At 55.1% G+C, this 20,014-nt stretch overlaps 1 protein-coding gene across 3 annotated transcripts in view; it reads left to right on the top strand.

The window, feature by feature from the left end:
• The window catches only part of Lingo1 (leucine rich repeat and Ig domain containing 1), a 34,988-nt gene extending 16,522 nt beyond the window's left edge, over window positions 1-18,466 (top strand). For 2 of the 3 annotated variants that reach the window (XM_051156509.1, XM_051156507.1), the window contains exon 2: window positions 15,271-18,466. In XM_051156509.1, the coding sequence (XP_051012466.1) occupies window positions 15,283-17,127 (1,845 nt within the window). In that variant the 5' untranslated portion in view covers window positions 15,271-15,282 and the 3' untranslated portion in view covers window positions 17,128-18,466. Of the gene's footprint in view, window positions 1-31; window positions 1,135-15,270 lie in introns of those variants that run through there. The other variant, XM_051156508.1, reaches the window with a different exon arrangement.
• Window positions 18,467-20,014: the final 1,548 nt, after the last annotated feature.

Genomic DNA, 20,014 nt, shown 5'->3' with positions numbered 1-20,014 from the left:
GAGGAGGGAGTTATTGTTCATGGACATTTCGAGAGGAGAGGTCAAGGCTTGACCCTCCTCTCGCCGTCCTCTAAACAACCCTGGCCAGGTTGGGGGCCCTGTCTGTCCACGTGCGTGCGTCTGTCCACACATTAGTGTGCAGTGACCCCAGTTAACACGTGTGAACACACACGCTCACATGCATACGCTTGTGGCCAGAGACGAACACAGGCGAATGGGTGCACGCACCCTGGGAAGACCAGGGGCCGGGCTGGCTAGAGACTTGCAGGAGCCTGGGACCCAGAAGGACTCTGCGTGATGCAGGTCGGGAGCGCGGGGGCGCCAGCTCAGGAGTGATCTTCGTCGGCACCCCGCTTCCACTCTCGCTGCCCTCTGGGCTCTGGGCAGCTGCTGGGGCGCTCCTCGATCCTCGCCCGCTTCTCTGAAAGAAGGACCTCCTCCCAGGTTTTGCGGCCGCGCCTTCTCCTCCCCCGCCCGGCTCCAGCGCTCTCTCACTGGCTCCCTCCCTCTCTCCCTCTGTCCCTCCCCCCTCCCTGGCTCGCTGCTCTCTCCTCTCGCTCCCTCCCCACGCCGCGGCAGAGCGCGGAGCCCGAGCGGGAGCCGGCGCGGGAGCCGGAGCGGGCGGCAGCGCAGGAGGCGGCCGGACCTGGACCCGTTCGGGTCCCGGAGCGCGCGGAGTCCCCATCCGCGCCGCTCGGGCCCCTCTCCCGATGCGGGGCTCTGAGCAGCATGCGCGGCAGCTGCCCACCCGCCCCAGCCCTGGCCCCGGCCCCGCTACGGAGAGCGCCCGGCCTCGACCCCGGCCCCAGCGGTAGAGGCGGCGGCGGCCGCTCCCGGCCGGCCCGAGGGACAGAGCCAGGCTCCCGGAGCCCGCGCCAAGCGTCCTGAGCGCGCCCGCTCCTCTGTCCGCCGCGGCCGCAGCCTCCGCCCCCGACTGCCCTAGGGCCGGCTGGGTTCCTGCCCGCGTGGGACAGACAGACGGACGGCCAGCCCTGCGAGGGCGCGCGGACCGGGCGGAGGTGTTGGAGGAGGAGACGGAGGAGGGGGGCTGGGCTGGGGCTGGGGCCGCGCCGGCAAAAGAGACATGCGATTGGTGACCGAGCCGAGCGGACGGACAGCGCGCCCGAGATGCAGGTGAGCCCCTCCGCGGTGGCTGAGCCCTAGTCGGCAGCCCTGCGGCGAGTGCCTCTGGGAGCTACTGTGGGCCCAGACTTCACCCTCCTGGGGCTATATAGGACAATCCTCTACCACCCAGACCCTCTGTGGGGTCACAGGCCTGATCCTCAAGTTTCAGATAATTTTCCCAATTCGGTACCGCTGGCCCTAACAGATCCCTGCTTGGCAATCTGGGACCCATGGTCAAGGAGAGATCCCTAACATTCCATTTCATTCTGGCCCTGGTGCCCCCTTAATCATCCTCTCATTTTGGGCTTTGGTCACCCCAGAAGATATGCTTTTTCAGCCCTGGATGAATCTCTTTCGGTGGACCAGTGACCAACCCCCAGCCCTGGCTAACACCGCGCCCCCACCCCCAAGCTTGGGGATACAGCTAGGGAACAGTTTCTCCCCAGGCTCCAGCTAGGGTTGCCCTGCTCTCCACAGGAGCCTTGTCAGCCTCTCTCTAGTTCCTTTCTTGCTCCTCCTGGGTGAAAGGGAGATGGAAGGGGGAAGAAATGGGAGGGGGAAGTCCAGTTGAGGAAGACCCAGGAACCTTTGGGGCTCCCCCTTTGTCTTCCTTCAGCCGGGCTTCTCACCTCCTCCTGCCCCACTTTTCATTCCGAGGGAAATGGGTGGGAAGTGGGAGCCTGCAGCGAAGGGGAGGTGAGGAAGGAGCCTCCCTCCTATGTATCTCCCAAACACACCCTATTTGGGTGGGCTTTGGGCTTCCAGCCCTCTAAGACCCCCAGAGGTTTCTCTCTAGGTGGGTCCCACTTTGAGGAGGGGTGGGGCCAGGCAGGTGGGCAGTCCCCTGGGTCTCTTATTGCTGGGGTCCCTGCCCAGCTCTTGTTGTGGCGGCACCTCCCCTTTGTTCTCAAAAGCTCTGTGATGGGTGGGTGGAGTGGCGACAGGGGCACATGGAAGATGGGAACAGCTCTGCCCCGGTGGGTGGGTGTGCAAGAGGCCTGAGGTGGAGGCAGGACCATCTGGGCCAGCCCCTTTCTGCCAGCCCGGCCTTGCCTCAGTCCTTGGCTGGGCTTGGGCAGCCAGAGGGCGCCCAGCTCTCCTGGTTCCCTTTCTGGGCTCAGCCCTGCTGGCCATTATGCCAACGACTCCAGCACTGGCCTCGGTGCCAGGGGAGCTCAGGGCACCACGCAGGCAGAGAGCCTGGGGTTTCCTTAGTCCCTGTGAGGACCGATGGTGAGGGGTGGGTGTTCCACTGCCACTGGCCCTTTGTCCTTGTGTAGGCCAAGAGGGGTGCAGAGTCTTCATCTGCTGGGAAGGTGCTGGCACCTGGTTTGCTGGGAGGCAAGACGGAGGTGACAGAAAGGAGAGGCAAAGAAAGCATTGTACCCACATTGAAAGTGTCAGGGAAAAGGGACATGGTCTCAGAAGACCTGAGGGCAACACCCAGACGCCTGCCTCCTCGAGGAGACTCACCCAAAGAAGGGCTGGACCCCCACCCGCAGTGGAGCTCTTGCTGTCTCTGTGCCCCACCCCACGCCCCCATTCCTGGCTGAAGTGTGAGGGGTCTTGGGTAGAGCTCTATCAAGACTACGATGCTCCAGTAGACCTGGAGTAAGTAAGGGTTTAGGACGAAGCTTTCACTCGATGGGTGTGTGCCGGGTGTGTGCTGCATGCTGAGGTTTGATGCTTTGTGAGTGGAGGGATCCTGCAAGACTGAAAGGAATGAAGAGAGACTACTTTACCTGTCGCGATCCCCTTTGATCCTGGGGAGTCCGCTTCTCTCTCCCTGCCTCTACACATACATTTTTTTTTTTTACACTAGATAATTGTTTTAAACTTGGAATTCTAGAGGGCCACTGCCCTCCTCCCCGAGAATGGGCTGTTGCTTAGCAAAAAAATAGTTGAGCAGGACCTGTGTTCTGATAGCTCAGCTGAGCCACTGTTAAGTACTGTGAAAGCAGAAGACTGGCCCCATGGGCCAGGATCTTGGTCTGCTTTTTCTGTGTGTGACTCCCCAGCCCCAAATTCCCCTCCCAGAACAAGACCCCTGGTTGTATATTGTTCTGTCTCGACCAGTTCGTTCCCATATGCCCACATCCTCTCTCGACGTCGTCTGATGTCCCTCCTCAAAAGGCCCTCTCCTTCCAGAAGTCTCCACTCGCTGCTCTAAGTGCCCACAGCTCTAAGCAGCCACAGTAGTTCACACACGATGGCATAACGGCCCATTCATTCATGCACTTATCCTGAGCATCCTAGTGAGCTGCCCGCGTGGCTCCTGCATCGACCCTATGGATTGTCTTGAATACCTAGGCAAGCCTCTAAGGATGGGAAAGACATCCTAGGACCTCCTGGCAAGGACAACCTTGAGGGGACATGGAGTCCTTAGCCTCATGAATGGGTAGAGCTAGATTTTCACTAAAAATGTCCCGGGTAGAGACTGGAGAGACCAAGGCGGAGCACTCAAGAAGGGGGAGTTTCTCTGTGGGAGCTGATGGGCTCAGGCTCTTAGGAGAGGATGGCTGGTTGAGTCCCCAAGTAGCATCAGGCTCTGCAGAGACTCAGGAAGCAAGGGTTTCTGAAGAAAGCTTTGAGGAGGCAGAGGAGTCCTTTCCAAATGTATGTGAGGCATTCTTGATTCTGACCTTTGTTTGTGTGAGTGAGTGGATAAGTGAATAAATATCCTTGAGAGCTGTGGGCCAATAGCGCTTCTGCTGCTTCTGGCTTCTGCTGAGTGTTCATCTTCCCCAGCATCCCCCAGCTCACCTCACCATGAGAGTGGACCCTAAAGCAGAGCCAGAGGTCCCGGGTCAAGCCCCGGCTCCACCACTCACTGCCTAGTTATGACTTTGGGTAATTTACTTAAATGTCCTTTCCAGTAAAGTGGGGTTGACTGGGGTGTCTACATCAATGTTGGTAGTACTTAGTACTACTAAGTATGCAGAGTACTTAGACTGAGAGAGCTTAATGAGTGCTAGCTACTCGTAGTTGATTTCAGTGATTGCCTCCGATTTTCATCTCGTAGATGGTACTGAGATTTAGAGTCATAGCTGAGAAAGCAATCAGAAGGGTGGAGTGACCCACCAAAAGCCCCCATCTTGCAAGGGGGAGCTCACTCTAGAGTGCAGTCCCTCTGGCCATGGGTGGTGGCTATGCACACTGATCCAGGCATAGCCCGCACACTTGTTGGTCCATACATTTGTAGTGATGACGGTAGTATTTGCCTAGGGCATGGTCACACATGCCCGTGATCCCAGCAGAGTCAGGTGGGTCTCTGTGAGTTCAAGACCAGCCTGGCCTAATATAGTAAGTTTCATGCTAGCCAAGGCTACACAGTAAGACATACACAAAGATGATAAATAAGACAAAATAAATAGGACTAGTGCTCATGACAGCATAAAGAACACGTGGTCCAGCTCTCCAAGTTGAACATGCAGACTCTTCTTCTTCCCAAGTGTGCTACTCCATACCTTATCCTCAGCTCCTTTTTCTGAGACAGTTACCACCCTACATTATGTATTCATTTTTCTCTTGCCTCTTGTGTAAGCTCAGTGGTATGACACTTGCCTAGCGTGCATGACGTTCTGGGTTCAACTCCCAGCACTGAAATAAATTGTGGTGTTTCAGTTCTATTTTAGCCCTCTATAGACTGTAAACTACATGCAGTCCTATGCAATTGGCTTTTTCATTCATGATCATATTCTTGCAAGTGATAGTGGATATTCAGCGCCCATTCATTTTTTTCCCCTGATGGATTTGGTTGTCACTAGAATGTAACAGCGTATTCCTGGCCCTCCTACTGATGAGCATTTGGGTTGTTACTCTCTCTGGCTCTTATAGATAGTGCTGCCACAAACCCCCTCACCCTGTCTGGTGAGGCAGTGTGGGAAGTGCCCTGAACTGTTGGGCTGCAGGGCGTGTTCATGTTTGGCTTTCCTAGGAACTGTGCCAACGTGTTCTCCAAATTGGCTGGACCAGTTTATGTCTCCCTCACGGGGGGTGGGGGGTGAGGAACGGCTGCTCCCACCACTCCCCGTTCCCCCAGACAACTCCACACTGTCTGTCTTGATTTTTTTTTTTTTTTTCTTGATTGAATGAGTGTAAAACGGGATTTCATTACAGCCTTGATTTGTGTTTCTGGGACTCAAGGTTTGTGGCGTGTGAAAGTGGGTTGAGGCAGGCAGCATTCAGTCTGGATCGGACGCAAACTCAGTTTCCTCTGGCATGGGGATAGTGTCTGTAAAACTTCTGAGCTTGCATGGGCAGGCGTGGTGGGAAGAGACTCCCCCAAGGATGTGGTGATGAAAGCAGAGCAAAGCTTATGTCCCTGTGCAGCAAGAACAAAAAGACAAACACCAGTAGCTTTGGGACCATTTCAAGATAGGAGAGGGCTGTCCTGGCTCAGGAGGTACCAGCAGCCTCTGCTTATTTTAACACCCTCTTCCTACTCAACTCTCTGAAGCTCCCCTTTCTGCACTCTGGCATCGAGGCCTGGCACTGGGGAGTGCTTAGCAAGAATGTGGTGGCCAATGGCTGGATGAAACAAATGTGTGCTCCTTCCTCCAGCATCCACAACTTCCTGGGGAGACCTCTCTGACTGCTCTTGCCCAGGCAAGGAACGAAGAGTGGCCAGAGTGGCCGAGCAAGATGGCTCCTGGCCATCCAAGTGTCTCTAAACCACAAAGCCCACCAGAGGAGCTAAGAAGCCAGGTGCTGGCAGGCTAAGTTGTAGTAACTCCCCCTGCCTGTCTGCTGTAGCCACAATTGATTTCACCCGCCTTCCTGCCCAGGCCTGGGCCCCTGGAGCTGGTTAGAGACAAGCGCCAGGGCTGGCGGAATAATTATGCCTATTTCATGTGACACCCAAATTGATTGCCGCCAGGGTGACATTACCCGGGCATTGTTCCTCATCTCCAACCTCTTATTACATGTTATTAGGGTGTGTGTGTGTGTGTGTGTGTGTGTGTGTGTGTGTGTGTGTGTGTGTTTCTATTTTTTTTTTTTTTTTTTCCATTTCAGGGAATTAATCTCTCCCTGCCACCTTCTCTGCTTCTGTCTGTAGAGGATCACTCTCTGCCTTGGGAAGGGGGCAGGGGCTTGGCCAGCATTTCTTTTCTACTTGGTCCTGAGCAGGCCTGCAGATACAGCTGGGGGCCCTGGCTATCTCTAGTCCCTTGGCTTGGATCCAAGATGTGGGCATCTCAGAGCTGAGACAGGCTGCTGAGATAGAGGCTTCTGCTTGCATGCATCCCATGGCAGGCTGCTCACAGTGAGACCAGGGCAGGCCTTCCACCTCCCTTTTGTCTGGTTCCGCCCACGGGGTCTTGGCTCCGCTCTCTGCACCAGCCATGGACACTTGATACCTTCAGCCTTGACACAGCTCTTAAGATGTGCAATGGTTCTCACGCCCCTTATCACATGTGGACTTGTGCAAGGGCAGCTCGATGGTCACCCAGCTGTGCAGGGCCCAGCATAGCCTGTGTCTGACCAGAGGATCTACCAGCCGCCTGGCACAAGCTCTGTTTACTACATTAGAAACATGGGCTTTCCCAAGGGACTGACCAGGACTCAGTTGAACCGAAAAGGCTTCACCAGCCAATGCCAAGAAAAGCATGGTGTTTTTTATTTAGAGCTTGCCTAACCATTGCATAAATAACTCAGCAGATCTTGCTTTAGGATGCATCAAGGGCTTATTCCCCATCTTTATGAAGCACAAATATCCCAACCCATCATTCACCCGTGAACCTGGCTCCATCCTGAGTTGTATTGGCCACACTGGAATGGCCGAGAAGATACCTGTGGGTAAACAAAGACAGCAGCCAGAGGTAGTGGACAGTCCCTGGGGCTGTTAGGCCTCCTTTCCTCATCTCTATGATGGTCTCTAAGATGGGATGCCTCTGGACTCAGACTGGCTCAGGGTCTTGACCTAACAGCTTAAACTCAGTTTCCTCACCCGTTCAGGGGGTTTGACATGCTGAGGGCCAGTGGAGCCATCCTGCTTAGTGTGTGCTCAGCATAAATGCTTTCCTTCCATCTTCTTGAACTCTCTGTGGCTGGCATGGTGAGGGCAGCATGAAGTCTGCCAGCCTCTTTGCAAATGAAGAGATTATGGTTTCAAGGGGTAAGAGGCCTTCAAGATCTTGCAGGCCTCTAGAAGCACAGTGGTCAAGGCAAGCTGAGGCTCCAGCTCTGCCCCTTGTGCTGTGTGACTTTCAGCTAGTGACATGCTTTCCCTGTGCCTCAGCTTTCTATTCAGAACAGATATAAGTACGCCAGCCTCGTAAGCGGTTGTGAAGATGGCACTGGGTGCCTGTGGGGGAGAGCTACTCTGCTTTGTCTGAATGTTCTGTCAGACACTGTGGAGAGGGAGGGAGGCAGAGTTTAGACTCTCCAGGGTTCCTACCATGCTGTGGCCTTGAACGGATTCACAGAACCTCTTTGTATTTCTGTCTTGTTTTGTTTTTAAAGATAGGATCTCTATATAGCCCTAGTTGCCTGGAACTCTGTAGAACAAGCTGGCCTCAAACTCACAGAGATCCCCTTGCCTCTGCCTCCCAGGTGCTGCGATTAAAGGCGTGCACCCATGCACCCGGCTGTTTCCAATTTTCTACCCACAAAATGGAGTAACGATTCCACCTGCCTCGGTGGGTAGCTGTGGCTTCTGTAGGATGCTTGATGCCAGGGACCCTCCAGAAGAATTCCCCGCCATCATGACCATCTTGATCAAATCGCTACCTAACCCCAAATCTCTCTTGCTTCCCCTTCCCCTTTGGCCTGCTCAGATCTGTGGGTCTATGCCCATCTCTCTCAAGCCCATGGCCTGGGACTCCCCAGATGGTGGTAAGCTGGGGCATCTCAAGAGGCCCCTGGAAGTGAGCGAATGGGACAGGAGTATCCTTGATTGAATGGAGGATAAGGTAGGGGCTTCATGGGTGCCTTTCTGTCCCTGAGAGCATTGGTTGGCATCTCAGATAATAAGGGTCATACGGAGGTGCAGGATCTTGGCTTCCTAGGCCTTCCTACCATGACTTCCCATAGGTCTTGCCCTCATCTCGTCACCTGAGGGACAGCTCCCATTATAAAAAGGGAATGCTACCTACCCAGGCAGGCCCAGCACAGGTGACCTTGTAAAAGTGGGTGGCAAGCTCCAAAAGTGGTCCATCCCTCCCCCAGGATCACACAACAGGAAGAAGTGCCCTGGCTGGAATCCAGGACAAAGCCCGTGAGCCCTTTGTCACTATAGTTGACTTTCTCTGCCCTGCCCAATCCTTGCTCCTCTCTAAGCCACTCCTGGAGGGCAGAGCCTATATATAGAAGCCTTTAAACACTAAGATGCCTTGACAATTAAAATTCATAATTTATCCCGCAAATGGCCTGAGGTTGTGGGCTTGCCGGAAGGCTGGCAGCTCCTGAGACAGGCTGTGCTTGGGTGGAGTGAGCAGGAGCCTCCCTCCCTTGCACTTAGGGGCCAGTTGCTTGACCAAGGCAGCCCAGGGAGTGTTCAGGACATCCAGGGTGCCTGGAGGCTGGCCTGACCTCACTTGCCATAAAAGGCTGATAAGGTACGTAGTTGGTGTCCTTCAGCCACTGGCCAGGTGTGCACACTCGGGAGAAGACTGAATTTCTCAGTGTGCCAGAGAGACAGAGCTGGTGACGCTAGGCCAGGTGTTCCCTCACCCACAAACATATTGGTGCCCTCTCTGTGTCGCACGTATATACTGGTGTTTTCTCTGTGTCACATACACACTCACACTGATTTTCTTTTCTCTGTCACACGTACACACATTGCTACTCTCCAGTACTTTCCTCACCCCTCACCTATGTGTGTGCACACACACCCTGGGAGCCTAGCAACTCCTTGCCAGAACCAAGAGCAAGAGGAAAATAAAGAATTATGTACAACAAAGGACATGACCTCAATTTCCTTCCAGGTTGATTTTTCTCCCCACCCCCAAGGGGTGGGGTGGGGTGTAGCTAGAGACGAGTGCCAGCCAGAAAGGTACACACTGGGCTGTTCACTTCTCTAGCAGTTCAGCCCAGTTGTTGATCCCCCTCTCAGGATCCCCTCCCCTGTGCCCAGGTGGCCTGCTCCTGGGCTCTCAGCCTAGCCCTGCAGACTAACAGCACTTTCCCCCATTAGCAGCTACCTCCTTAAACCATTATCAGCCATTCACACCTCAGCAGGGATGAGTCAGGACAGCCAGAATAGAGTGTCTTAAAGGAGCCCAGGGACTGGGCCAGGATTTGGGGCAGGAAGAGAAGCCAGTGGAAGTCTCACATGCCTTCAGATTGACCTGGCCACAAACCACTTCTTCCTTCATACCTTTGCAGGCCTCCTCCCCGACTAGTGCCCTTGGCTAGTACCCTTCCTGGAATCCCTTCCTGAGCCTAGACTGGGTAGGTGTTAGTGGACAGGGTTGAATTCTATACCTAATGCTTGAGGGCCTGTCCCCACAGGGGCGTGACTCTGACTAGTTGAGGTGGGAGAGGTTAGGGAGGCAGAGATGAATGCAACCCAGTGTTTTAATCTGGGAGCCATAGAGAACGCCAGAAGGAGGGAGACAGACTTGGGAGCAGTGCTCCAGAGAGGCCCTTTGCCAGCTGGGCGGTAAAGGCTGGACAGACCTCTGTTGGGGTGGGGGAGGGGGACCAACAGGTAGCTGTGAATGTCTCTAGAAGGGCATATATTATCCGAGCCGCTTGGTCCTAGCTGCCAGTGAACAGGTACATGTAACTGGTGCCATCATCTGTAACGTAGACCCAGAAACACTGAGGCCCCCAAGCAAGGCAGCAACTGGGAGCAGGGCTGCCCTGAGAAGCCCAGGCTTTGGCCTGGTTTCTGTTCTTTGGTGACCTGAACCTCCTCCCTTTTGTTAGTCTCTTTCTGTCCATCTGAAGATGACTAGGTGATCAAACTCACTGCAGGGATAGTGGTGAGAACGGGGTAGGTTAACAGGTCCTAGTGTTACAACCGAATGCCATTCAATGGGAGAGGTAGGAATAGATGGGTGGATTAGCAGACTCTTGCCCCATTGACTTCTGATTATATATATATATTTTAAGGGGTCTCACTGTGTTTCCCTGGCTGCTCTAGAACTGGCTATGTAGACCAGGCTGACCTGGAACGAACATAGATCCACCTGCCTCTCCCGCCCAAGTGCTGGGATTAAAGGCATACGCCACCAACCAAGCCTGGACTCTCCCTGACACTTGCCACTTCCCTGTCCCTGTGCCCACCTCTCACCCACCTCCTGCTTGTCTGCCTCTTTGCCCCTACTTTCTCTCGTGCCTCTCTTCTGTCATCTTCCCCTCTCTTGCTCTCCCATGTGGTCCTTTATGAACAGTGAGGCCAGGCCCGAGCACTTTAGGAAGTCCTCTACCAGCCTTCCAGCTCTTCTCTGCTGCAGACTCAGCTGTGGGAACAGTGGGCTTCAAGGCCATGTGACCAGAGGTCACCAACCTTGTTCCCAGAGAGAAAGTACCCAGGCCACTTTACCAGCCTAAGAAGCTCAAAGCTCAGAGCTCTGGTGCTCAGAGGGCCCAGGCCCAGCGTCACAGAGCAGAGACTGTGCAAAAGTCAAGTCATTCCTGGTGAAGCTGGAGGGGCCGGGGTACAACACGGAGGACTGCCGTCCCTGAGGAATGCTGAGTGGGAACACCATGAAATACAGAAAGCCTAACATACCTAAGCCTTCTACCCATGCCGCAGCTCGGTGAGGAGCGATTTGAGGGGCATAGGTTCACAGACAGCCGTAGACAATCCCTGAACACATGCCAGGTACCAGGCCACACTATAATAGGACTCCGAGACAGACACAGACACACAGACACACACACACAGACACACACACACACACCAGCCTCCTCGGCTGCCTCCTGATTTTGTGGCCTCGTGCTAGCACGACTGAGTTCCTTTTCCTGGACCTTGGTTTTTCAGGTGTCAAAACTGAGAAATACCTCGAGAACTCTGTCTCCAGGGTTTCTGAGACGGTGTGTGAAGGTCCACCGTGCAGCCTTACAGCACCAGCTCTCCAGTCTCAGTCCCTCCCCTTTTCTGAGCAGGCTTTGTGGGCCTGGCTCAGTGCTGTAGCTAGGTGCCACCAGACGCTGTCTATGGGACAACATGGCCCAAGCCCACACATGAGCAATCCTTGCCTTCCCCACCAGAGTCACAGTGTGAAGGTACTCCAGTCAGGGAGATGAAGTAGCCCAGGGCTCCCTGGATCCTCCCAGCCCTGACGAAACTTCAGCTCAGGTCTCCTCAGCCCCCTCTTTGTGCCCAGCCAAGGCTATTTGACTGTCCGGTGTTTTGGGTTCCCTGAAAGACTCTGAAACCCAGTGTCTGACTGGTCAGTGAAGACCACCACAATGTCTGAATGCCAGGAAAAGCAGGCATTGCCCAGGGTACCAACAAGCTGGTGCTGAGAACTGCAAATGACCAGTGTTGGGCAGCAGTGTCTGACCCACACGCCATGTTTGCCCTGGGACACGAGGGAAGACGTGGGTGGTGGCTGGCAACCCATCCGTCCCTATGCCCGGGCAGTTCAGAGCCTCATCTTAAACTACATTGCTGGCTCAACTGCATCTCCAGCACTGCTTTGGGGAGGACTCAGGCCACTGCAGGATCTGGGCAACATGCCCTGGGCACTGCTATCCTCTGCCTGCCACCTGCCTGTCTTTGATGTTTATTTTCTTTGTATTTATTGTTCCAATTTTGAATTCTTGCCCTCAGGAGAAGCCCTTCCGGGGGTTAGAATCCAAATTAAAGCAGTGATTAAAGACATAAAGCACCCTGGAAAGTACAGGCGCAGCCTCGGACTGCCAGAGCCCTGGTGGTGGGTTACACATTGCCCTCTCAGCAGCTTGAGTGACCCCTCAGATATGGCCCCTCACAATATGTTATACTGACAAGGACCCCGCGGAGGTGCGAGTCTGAGAGCCTAGACCCAGCATGCTCTGCTGTCTGCTGTGCTGCTATGGACAGGCATCCTAGCCTCTCAGGATCTTAGTTTCTCTACCTTTCAGGACAGCCACCTGTAGAAGACAGAAGGTGATGGGCTGGGGAGGGAGCTCAGTCTGTAAACTGCTTGCCATGAGAGCCTGGGTTCAGATTTCCAACACCTTGTTACCTGTAATCTCAGTGCTGGGGAGGTGGAGACAGGGCTCCCTACAGCTTGTCAGCCAGCCAGTCTAGCTGAATTGGCGAGCTTCCACTTCCAAGAGAGAGGTTGTGTGAAGACGAAAGGTGGAAAGTGGTAGAGAGAACACCTGGTGTTGACCTCTGGCCTCCAGCTGTACATACATAACCATGCACTCACACATACATGTGGTCACACACAGAAGAGGCAATCCAGAGGGTGTGTACATGGAGCATACACCTACCCCATGGCCATTGCTCTGTGGCTAGCTGCCTGGCTTGGGGTGGTAGCTCTGCAGGGCAAGGCTGCCCAGCTTTTTTTTTTTTTTTAAATCAACATGTTTAAATACCCCACGTTTCATTTTTCAGGGGGTGGCACCAAGGTCAACCCCAGCAGAAGGGCTTTCACCCCCTATAGTAACTCCCTCCTGATCACATGTTGCCTCCCACAAATGTTCACCAATGTGTATTTTGGTGGTGGTGGTGGTGGGGTTCAAGACAGGGTTTTTCTGTGTGTAGCCTTGCCTGTCCTGGACTTGCTTTGTAGACCAGGCTGGCCTTGAACTCACAGCGATCCACCTGCCTCTGCCTCCCGAGGGCTGGGATTAAAGGCGTGTGCTGCCACCGCCACAAGTGTGTATTTTTGGGCACTTCAATATAGCAGGTCAGACACATGCGGCTGAGACAGTGGCGGTGTGACCCAGAGTTGAACATATATCACATGGTGGCTGGAGGGCGTTGGGACATGTTTCCTTCTTTGCTAGACTCCTGGGCTGTCCTCCTCCTCACCATTGGTTATGCAGGGTATTGTGGCATTACCCGCAACTGCCTCCCTTCCTAGTTTTTGTCATCCTCTTTCACCTTAACTTTTCTCTCAATCAGTCCAACTGGTATTTGGAATGAGGCGTGCCACGCGGCAGCCACATGCCGCCACTAGGAAGATTCAAGTGTGTCAAGAGATGACATCTGAGCGACTCAGGGAAGGCTTCATGGGGAGGAGGAGCTTTGAGGTGAAAGGCTGAAAAGGCGGCTGGGACAGGGTTGCAGGACAAAGTGGGGATGGCTGTGTGGCTTTGAGGGGTGAGAAAGGAGGGGAGTGGACTGGTCAGGGTTTCAGATGCTGCACACATGCACGAATGGTTTGCCGCCATCTCGGCATCCTCACGCTTCCCTTTTCCCTTCCTCGGCCTCTTCTCTGGCCGATCCCAGACTAGCCCAGGCCTGAGAGGGGTGCTAAAAGTCCCATTTACCTCCTGAGGTCCCCAGCCTAACACCCACACCAGCCCCAGCTGCTGGCCCAATTACTTATTGATTGCCTGTCAGGATGTTTGCTTTTCTGGTGGGTCACTGGAGCGTGTGCGACTTGTGGAAAATGGTCCTGTGGGGGTAGGGTAGGGAGAGGCTCAGACACAGAAGAATGTGGAGAGAGAGAATGAGGGGAAGGAAGGAGGTGGGTGAGGAAACCCTCGGGGATAACAAAACGGTGCCGATTCCATAACATGTCAATGACACCATGAGTTCTCTCTGGCTAATCAGTCACTTAGTCGATCAACAATCAGGAAATACCTGTCAGTTCTCGAAGACCAGTAGAGCACTTGAAAGCGTGTGGAGCCAGAGCTTCTGATCCACACGGACCCCTGCTACTGGTTGAGTGGCAGCCACAGTCTCACGGAGCCTCAGTTGCCTTATCAGTTGACAAAGATGACAAATGTGGACCATGACTGTAATAAATTGTGGCTTGAAGGCCGAAGCTGTGTCAGTGGGTGGAGAAGAGGCCAAACTGGGCACAGACAGGACTCCCAAGCCTGGCCTCTTATCCTGCTGTAGGTTACATAGTAGGAGTGCATGTAGCAGTATAGCCCACTAGGGCCAGAGGCCAGAGTGATGAGCAGCTAAGGGTTTTCATCCCACTGGTGGCGGAAGGCTACAGTGGACCGTTGCTTTGACACCCTCTTGGCTCTTTCTCGCCCCATCTCCAGGCCAGTTCCCACAGAGGGAGCAGAAGGCAAGGCGGGCAGCACCAGGAGTAGGTGGCGGCTGCTGCAGTGAGTGGGATGGAGGTTCAGAACTGAGCTCCGCACAGCCCTGCTCACTCCACCTGCAGACCCTGGCAGTCTCCCATGCCAACTCTGTCACCTCCCACCAAGTTCAGCATGTCTCAGGACCCAGCTTTAGGCAGCCTGGTACACTCATAGGCATACCTGTAAGACCGTCTGTCTGTCCTGGTGTCAGAGGTCAAACTGGTAACTACAGAGGACCCTGGTGGTGGAAAGAGGTGCTGGGAACCCAGAGAAGTGAATGGATGGGACTTCTGAAGGGGGCAGCCCTCATCTTGGGGATCAGGAAACTCCCGGACTTGGTTGGGTCTTCAAGCCAGGATTTCTGCAGTCTAGAAAAGTGGCATTCTAGGAAGAATGACCTAAGAAGAAAGGCCAGGAAGCAGGAAACACTCGTGCCCTGGGTTGGATAGCTGATCCCATCAGGGCAAGGCTCTTGTAGAAGAGCTAGTCCAGGGCTAACAGGGCCCGCAGGACCCGAGGAGGGAGTTCAGGTGCAGAGGCTTCCTGGATGGGTCCTGACTTCCGGAGATGGAGCCTCATCCTGTAGCGTATTTGGTACCTTCTACAGTCACACAGGTTTATGGCCTGCCCGGGACTCAGTGGCAGAGTCCGGTGGAGTGTATCACAGTGTCTGTCAGGGTGGCATGCCCAGCAGCCTCAGGAGCCCCTGCACCGTGGACTCCCTTCCTCCTCAGTGCTATTCCCAGAAACCTGGCCTTGAGCCCTTTGATCCTCTGTGACTCTGGGTGGCTCACCAAGGCTGGCTTTATCCCCGATGAGGCCCTGGGTGAGCTGAGACCCAGGACATACCTAAGAGTGAATTGTGCACGAACCCTGAAGGAGACCCCATTGGCCCTCCTCTGCAACCTTTCCATGGGGGTTGGCGTGGGGGTCCAGCCAAGCACTGCCTGCTCACTGCCATCTCTGTCCTGTGCTTGCTTCCGGCTGCAGGTGAGCGAAAGGATGCTGGCAGGGGGTGTGGGAAGCATGCCCAGCCCCCTCCTGGCCTGCTGGCAGCCCATCCTCCTGCTGGTACTGGGCTCTGTGCTGTCAGGCTCTGCCACGGGCTGCCCGCCCCGCTGTGAGTGTTCGGCGCAGGACCGAGCCGTGCTCTGCCACCGCAAGCGCTTCGTGGCTGTGCCCGAAGGCATCCCCACCGAGACTCGCCTGCTGGACCTGGGCAAAAACCGCATCAAGACGCTCAACCAGGACGAGTTTGCCAGCTTCCCACACCTGGAGGAGCTGGAGCTCAATGAGAACATCGTGAGCGCCGTGGAGCCAGGGGCCTTCAACAACCTCTTCAACCTGAGGACGCTGGGGCTGCGGAGCAACCGCCTGAAGCTCATCCCGCTGGGCGTCTTCACCGGCCTCAGCAACCTGACCAAGCTGGACATCAGTGAGAACAAGATCGTCATCCTTCTAGACTACATGTTCCAAGACCTGTACAACCTCAAGTCGCTGGAGGTCGGCGACAACGACCTTGTCTACATCTCCCACCGAGCCTTCAGCGGCCTCAACAGCCTGGAACAGCTGACGCTGGAGAAATGTAATCTGACCTCCATCCCCACTGAGGCACTTTCCCACCTGCATGGCCTCATCGTCCTGCGGCTACGCCATCTCAACATCAATGCCATCAGGGACTACTCCTTCAAGAGGCTGTACCGCCTCAAGGTCTTGGAGATCTCCCACTGGCCCTACCTGGACACCATGACCCCCAACTGCCTCTATGGCCTCAACCTGACATCCCTCTCCATCACACACTGCAACCTGACGGCTGTGCCCTATCTGGCGGTGCGTCACCTGGTCTATCTCCGCTTCCTCAACCTTTCCTACAACCCCATCGGTACCATCGAGGGCTCCATGCTGCATGAGCTGCTGCGGTTGCAGGAGATCCAGCTGGTGGGCGGGCAGCTGGCCGTGGTGGAGCCCTACGCCTTCCGTGGGCTCAACTACCTACGCGTGCTCAATGTCTCTGGCAACCAGCTGACCACCCTGGAGGAGTCAGCTTTCCACTCCGTGGGCAACCTGGAGACGCTCATCCTGGACTCCAACCCGCTGGCGTGTGACTGCCGGCTGCTGTGGGTGTTTCGGCGCCGCTGGCGGCTCAACTTTAACAGGCAGCAACCCACCTGCGCCACACCCGAGTTCGTCCAGGGCAAAGAGTTCAAGGACTTTCCCGACGTGCTCCTCCCCAACTACTTCACCTGCCGCCGGGCCCACATCCGGGACCGCAAGGCACAGCAAGTGTTTGTAGACGAGGGCCACACGGTGCAGTTTGTGTGCCGAGCAGATGGCGACCCTCCACCAGCCATCCTTTGGCTCTCGCCCCGCAAGCACTTGGTCTCAGCCAAAAGCAATGGGCGGCTCACAGTCTTCCCTGATGGCACGCTGGAGGTGCGCTATGCCCAGGTACAGGACAATGGCACGTACCTGTGTATCGCAGCCAATGCTGGCGGCAACGACTCCATGCCCGCCCATCTGCACGTGCGCAGCTACTCACCTGACTGGCCCCATCAGCCCAACAAGACCTTCGCCTTCATCTCCAACCAGCCGGGCGAGGGAGAGGCCAACAGCACCCGCGCCACCGTGCCTTTCCCCTTCGACATCAAGACGCTAATCATCGCCACCACCATGGGCTTCATCTCCTTCCTGGGCGTTGTTCTGTTCTGCCTGGTGCTGCTGTTTCTCTGGAGCCGGGGTAAAGGCAACACAAAGCACAACATCGAAATTGAGTATGTGCCCCGGAAATCGGACGCAGGCATCAGCTCAGCTGATGCACCCCGCAAGTTCAACATGAAGATGATATGAGGACGGGGCGGGGTGGGGGCGCAGGGACACCCCCTCGGGGACCACTGGGCAGGGAAGGAGCCTGAATGCTGCCCACTCACCCCCAGGCCTTTCCACTTCCTCCTGGCTTTCCTCACACACGCTCCACCTCCCGCCATGTGCCCCTGCTGCCTCGCCAGCCCTCACCGCCTACCCTCCTTCTACCAGGACTTCCGGAAGGTCAGGCCTGAGGAACCCCCACCTGCACAGGGGCCAGAGTTGACAGACAGAATCCAAAGCCGACAAACCGACACACGGCAGAGTCAATAATTCAATTACAAAAAAAAGTTACAAACTTCCTCTGTAACTTGGGTTTCAATAATTATGGATTTTTATGAAAACTTGAAATAATAAAAAGAAAAAAAACTATTTCCTATAGCTAGTCGGAATGCAAACTTTTGACGTCCTGATGGCTCCAGGGCCGCCTCCCAACTCAGTTTCTTGTTTTTCTCTTCCTCCTCCTCTTCCTCCTTTCTCTTCTCTTCCCCTGTGGGGAGGGATCACTCAGGAAAACAGGGAAGGAGATTCCAGCCCCACCCTCTGGCCCACTCTGTTAGGCGCCATTTGGAGCTGTGGGTGGCAGCTTAGCTCCAGGGCCTAGCTCTAGCTGGCTTTTTGCAGGAAGTACGGAAGGGTACAGGACCGCCCAGTGCAGGTGGGGCTTGTCTGCTGGCTGCCAGGCAGCACTACCCAGGGGAGGTGGGGGCCAGACTCGGGTGTGGCTCAAACTGGGATGGGCTGGGGTCTTCCTGGGGGAACCGCACAGTCAGCGGAAAGAGTCCAGGAGCCAGAGGCAGGCCTGAGCCCTCTACTCTGGTCCCAGCTCTGCTGCTCACTGTTGTATGACCTCAAGCAGGTCACTGGCCCTCTCTGGGCCTCAGTCTCCACATCTGTACAAATGGGAACATTATCCCTGCCCTGCCTACCTCACAGGGCTGTTGTGAGGAACTGATGAGATGATGTATGTGAAACACTTTGTAATCTGTAAAGCGCTGTGCACACGTGTGTGGGTGACTGCTGTCATTATGGTCATTATTCTGTCACTGTGGGATGGGATCCCCCATGGGGTCAGGGCTGGGGAGAGGGAAGGGCAGCTCCTGGCCCTCCCACAGCTTCCTCCTAGGACACGGGCTGGGCTGGAGAACATGGTAGACTCATCTTCCTCTGGGCGGGAGGTCCCCTAGAAGCCACTTTGGCCTGGACGTGGACAGACATGGGAGGTGCCAGCTCTCTCCAAGTCTTATCTGCTGTATGCTACTTCCTATGTAGAGTCCTCAGGGTAGGAGGCCCTTCTGGGGCAGCCTGGAGACACCCCAAACTGAGCCTACCACCCAGCTCTATCAGTCCTTGCACTAGTTCGTGCTCTGGGCCTATCCTCTTTGCCCAGGGTCCTTTGCCAGGGGCCTCATGGATCCCACTGCCCTTGAGCCGATGAGGAGAGCCGTACAGTAGCCTCCACATGGACCATACCGGTCAAACCAAATCTAACTGCTCCCATCTCAACCTTGGAGATGGTTGCCCAGGGCAACAGAGTGACAAGTTAGTGGTTGGTTGTCATTTTCCTAGAAAGAATCCTGTCTGAAAAGCTAACAGCAGCTCAGTCAACAGACCCCGTACTCACTATGCCTCATGTCTGTGGGCAGGGAGGGCATGAGGCAGGGACACCAGGCCTCTCCACTCTATGTTGGTGCTTCCTCCTATGGACAGCTCCACTTCAGACCTCTGTGGACCCAAGCGACCTGCCTCCCATTCATCCTCCGCCTAGGAGAAGTCTATGGGAGGGTCAGGCACAGACCAAGCTGAGCAAGAGAGCAATAGAGAGGTCAGGCCTCAGTATCTGGAAACTGCCAGGATGCAGCGCATCTGGTGGGCTCCTACCTCCAATCCAAGGCCTGGGAGTGAGCAACGCGTCTGGTGACATAGCCTGGAATCAGCATTCATTCATTCATTCATTCATTCACTCAGACATCACTGCTGTGGCTCTGTTCCCAGCTTGGCTGATGTCTAAGGCCATAGTCAGCCTTGCCCCGATCTGTTCCCTCAACCACTGCCCAAGACTGCCCTGGTTCTGGACAAGGCGTAAGCCCTCTGGTGACCTCCTACAGGACTCAGCGGCCATCCCTGGAGCTAAGACAGGTGGTTAGGAGGTTCTGAGGTTCAAGTTGCGGTCTGAGTTCAGGTTCTAATCCTGTCACTCACCAGTCAGGTAGGATTATCCTCCCAGCCTCAGTTCCTCCCCTGCAGAATAAAGATACTTGGTTTTGGGGGTTTATTAAAAGTCAGGTCTCACTGTGTAGCCCTATCTGACCCGAAACTCACAGGTCACCTGCCTCTACCTCCTGAACGCTGTGTTAAAGATGTGTGCCACCGTGCCTAGCCTTGATCTTACTGCTTTTTCTGGGGAGAAGGATCAAATGAGGAAGAGATGCATTGTTGACTGGTGCCGCGGTGGCAATGGCTGGTCAGCCTCCAAGTGACAGGACCAGGGCTTGCTTCCAGACGCTCCAAGCCACAGGGCTTCTCAGCTGGGCACAGGGCTTCTCAGCCATGCAGGGACAAGAGAACTCAGTGGGAAACCAGAGAGGCTGGGGTGTGCAAGCTCCTCAGCACATAAGTGACCTGCACCAAATAAAAGGCTAGTCATGTTGTATTAGGCTTCAAGAACCATGCAGACCTGCCATCTCTCTCGAGAGACAGAACCAAGGCTCTCTGCTACCCAGTTTGCAGGCTGGTTTGGTACACCTTCCTTCCTCTCCAAGAGGATGCAAATGGAATTATCACATGATCTCTGGGCTCAGGTGCAACTGAGAGTAACAGGGCCAAGGCGCTAATTTACTCCTGGCTGCTGGGACAGAAATGGTTCTCACAG

This window comes from Acomys russatus, chromosome 14 (genome assembly GCF_903995435.1).
Source record: "Acomys russatus chromosome 14, mAcoRus1.1, whole genome shotgun sequence".
Taxonomy (NCBI): Eukaryota; Metazoa; Chordata; class Mammalia; order Rodentia; family Muridae; genus Acomys; species Acomys russatus.
Note: the sequence above shows the minus strand (reverse complement) of the source record. Positions and strands in the feature narration are given on the sequence as shown.